Source organism: Anas acuta, chromosome Z (assembly GCF_963932015.1).
Source record: "Anas acuta chromosome Z, bAnaAcu1.1, whole genome shotgun sequence".
Lineage (NCBI taxonomy): Eukaryota > Metazoa > Chordata > Aves > Anseriformes > Anatidae > Anas > Anas acuta.
Genome location: NC_089017.1, coordinates 25,211,285 through 25,215,112, shown reverse-complemented (window position 1 = coordinate 25,215,112; position 3,828 = coordinate 25,211,285). Strand labels below are relative to the sequence as shown.

At 43.0% G+C, this 3,828-nt stretch overlaps 1 protein-coding gene across 1 annotated transcript; it reads left to right on the top strand.

Annotated features, from left to right (window-relative positions):
- LOC137848414 (relaxin-3-like) lies at positions 1–2,753 on the top strand. The gene is made up of 2 exons (XM_068667522.1): positions 1–326; positions 2,064–2,753. Exons 1-2 carry the CDS (start codon positions 101–103, stop codon positions 2,429–2,431), a joined length of 594 nt encoding a protein of 197 aa, XP_068523623.1. The 5' UTR covers positions 1–100; the 3' UTR covers positions 2,432–2,753.
- Positions 2,754–3,828: the final 1,075 nt, after the last annotated feature.

The following is a 3,828-nucleotide window of genomic DNA, read 5'->3' as shown; positions in this document are numbered from 1 at the left end:
GAGGCGGCCGAGGAGCGGCGGTGGCGGCGGCGGCGGCGGCGGCGAGGGTCGGGCTCGAGGCCGCGAGGGGCCGGCGGTTGTGCGGCCGTCGGGGGCCGCCATGGGGGCCAAGCTGCGAGTGGTGTGCGCCGCGGCGGCGCTGCTGCTGTGCTGCGCCCCGCCGGGGCAGCCGGCGGCACGGGGCGCGCTGCTGTCGGCGGGCGACGGCGACGGCTACGGGGTGAAGCTGTGCGGCCGCGAGTTCATCCGCGCCGTCATCTTCACCTGCGGCGGGTCCCGCTGGAAGCGCCTCTCCCTGCTGGCCGCGGAGCCGGCGCCCGCCGGCGGTGAGTGCCCGGGGGCGAGGGGAGAGGAGAGGAGAGGAGAGGGCTCGGGGCGCCCCGACGCCGCCGGGGAGCTCCCCGCCGGCTCCCGTCGGGTTTTCCCCTCTGTCAGGGAGCGCAGAGCGGTGCTGCTGAGCTTTCCGGGCTGGGCTGTGGGGTTACGGGATCGGGACTTTTATCTCTCTCTTTTTTTTTTTTTTTTTTTTTCTTTTCTTTCTGCTCGGTTTGCGACGGGCGCGGTGAGGAGCGGGGGGTCCCGCGCTTGGCGCTGCGGGCTGCGGTCTGAATGAACGCAAACCCTGCCGCCTCTAGGGTCGGCGGGGAAGTTTCTGGCGGGTGAAATACCCCTGAGGGTTTCCTGTCACAGGTACTAAGGCAAAAACATTAAGAAAGGGTAAGCAGGTATTTCTTCTGCTTGCAAAATACTAATACGCAATCCGAGGCACTGGGTCTCACTTATACTGATGTTTCAAAAAGTGGAAATAACACTTTTAAGCAGGAAGGAAGATGGAATTACGGCTAGTACTTGCAAAGAAAGAGCTTTCTTTCTTCCTTCGGCATACCATTAATGAAGTAACCTTTTACTTATGCTGTAAATGGAGCCTGTATTTTGGGTTTATTTTACCTTTTTCTGTAACAAATGGAGTAATAATATGTAACTTGTTATAATTCCAAAGGGAAGACCTCATGAGCAGCCACCAAAGTTCACAGGAAACTTTTTCTTTCTATGCTTGAGCAGTAGCTTCTAAGAGCATCTTCTAAGAGTCACTAAGGAGACCCCGCCGTGCTCTGTACTGTCCAACTGGAAGTCTTTCCCTGCCCCAAGTGACTACTGATTCGTAGTAACTGTTTGACTAGAAAAGTAGCTACATCTATTTATTTTATTTTATTTATTTATTTATTTACAAGTCAATTGGCTATACTAAAGTAAATCTAATGTTCACTCGATGTTCTCATGTTCCGAAACAAAAATACAAAACCAAATTAACAGCATGCAGACCACATGGCAAACACCTATTTCAGATTTTTTTTTTTAACTTAAGAGCTAAAAAAGCTGCTTTTCCTCACGTCAGCTGAAGTATGCAGTGCCACTCACCTTGCAGAAGCAAAAACAAGAGAAACTGTGAGGTGAATGGAAGTAGTGCTGGATTTTTGAGAAGTCTGGGGTCAGTGAGACCAAGTGTGTTTCTAAGTAAATTCTGCAAGTCTTGAGAAATCAGTGGCAAATATCAGCTGAAATAGCTGTAGAAAAATGCCATCTACAAGAGTATACACAAAATATTTGCTTGCTGAGTCTAATACTCAGTCCTTCTCCCTCCATTTGTTCTTCTTATGGTACTGGCTTCTGTAACTGTGCATGGGAAAGGAGTGATCTAATCTAATTTGTGAATTGCATGACACAGTTTTATGCAGTCTCTGGATATATCACTTTACAATTTTCTTTACAGAATGACTGACACATCTCCATACGTAACAGTGCAGCTGTAATAGGACGTGGATGCGTCAGTGACAGTTGTCACAGCATAGTTCCCATGTCTAATAGACAGCCTTCAAAACAAGGCTTGCCCTAGAAGTAATCTATAAGTAAATCATGAGCGGAAGCTCTGCAGCTGATTTCTCTCCTAAATAAAAATGCTTTGCTTATTGCCAGCCGAATAGGCTTTTTATTGATGATTTTTAGAACTGTGTGCTCTTTGTGATATTCCTAAAGTCTTAACTTTAAGTCTTTTCTTTAAATAGATTCCTCTCAAGCAGAAAGCAACAAACTTCTGGGAAACTTCAAGTTGCAATCAGTTTTGGGTCCTGAATTGGAACAGATGCAGAGAAGCAGCCCATTTCTTGGATGGGAGATACTGAAGGACTTGTATAGTTTAAATGACTATAATGAGTATGAGCCTGTGGCAGATGACTTCAAAGAACTTCTTCAACAGGTGGAAGAAGCTGCTCAGAAGGACAGGGGAGGAAAAGGAATTGCAAATCCTGTGGGATCAAACAGTTATCCTTGGGCCAGATATCCCAGAAGAAAACGTGAATCTCTGGGTTTGGCAGGAATGTGTTGTAAATGGGGCTGTACGAAAGCTGAAATTAGTACTATATGCAGAGTTTAAAACCCTCTCTGCACTTATGCATGAAATCTATGTTAGTTGCAGTGCTACTTGGTTGAATACTGTATGGAGGAATAAAACTCTTACTGTATTTTATTTTGTCTGTAATTGCCAGTCAATACTGCTGGTTTTCTTTAAAAAAAAATCCTCAAGTGTAACTGTAATGACTTTGTTTTGCTGCAGTAACTTTTAATCTATATTTTTTTAAAAAGTCTTTACAATTCATTTTAATGTCTAGCCTTTACTCTTATATTACAAATGTAATATATCTTTGTAACATGTAAGGAAAAAATTAAGTGTTTAATTAAAATGTAATTATACTAAGTGTTACAGAGTTATTCTTTCTCTGACAGAAGGAACACCCAGTGATATTCTTGAGATGAGATTCATGCTACAGAGCTGTACAAAAAGGACATTTTGCATGAAACTCCACTAAACACCGACTCAGCTTGCTGATTATTTTAAACACACTTTCCCGCTTCCCTTACAATTGTAGAATTGCTTTATGCAATACTTTTCTGCATTCTTACCTCAATAGAATACTTGCAGCCTAAATATTTCTTCATCTTCATAGAAAAACCTAATGAATTAGGAGCTGAAGTATTAACCCTTATGTTAATTCTTATTTACCTTTCTCATTTTTGTCTGCTATTGCTTAGTGAGACTGTTGGATGTGCTTCAAATAACTCATGTTATGTAGACACTTTCCCATGTCTTCCTACACTATGCTGTTCTACACTACTTCAGGCATGTTCCTAAATTGGTAACAGCTACTGCTCCTAAAAACAGCTACTTTAATCTTTGCAGTTTGCAAACTTTTGTCTTTCACTAACTTATCAGCTCTGATAAATAGCATTTCTAGCTATGTTGATGCCATTAGGTTTCTGATTTATTTTTTATTTTTTTTTGTTACCTTAATGATGCTCATGGTAACTTCTCTTTTGTAGCAGTTTACTCAGTATAATTCATAGCTTGGACTACACAATCCTTACCTTCGGCTGATGGTGCTTCATTCTTCAAGTTGTTTTTTAAAAAGTGTTCTTTGAACAAAATACTGCTTAACGAGATTGTAGCCTCACTTCTTTATCCATTTTCCTAAGGTACTGTTATTCCAGCACTTAGGCATCTATTGATCCTTTTTATTATTTTTTTCAAACCATGTCAATCTTAGTAAAGACTGCGCAGAATGTGCATTCACTGCAAATGTTACCCTCCAGCTGGAAAGCATCAGCTCTTTAGTCATAGGGATAATGCTGAGCAAGAACTGAGATATCTTCTCCCACGCCTCTGTTTTAGTGAATGTAAGATGCTTGTCAGTCTGAGGGGGGAAGGTAGCTGTGTAAAGTTCCGCTGTAGTATTTTTTGCAACAGCCTAGATAAGCTTCTGTAGCTTATCTTCC

Coding starts and splice junctions, on each gene's coding strand:
- LOC137848414 (XM_068667522.1), top strand. CDS start 101: ATGGGGGCCAAGCTGCGAGTGGTGTGCGCCGCGGCGGCGCTGCTGCTG. Junction 327..2,063: donor GGAGCCGGCGCCCGCCGGCG/GTGAGTGCCCGG, acceptor TTCTTTAAATAG/ATTCCTCTCAAGCAGAAAGC.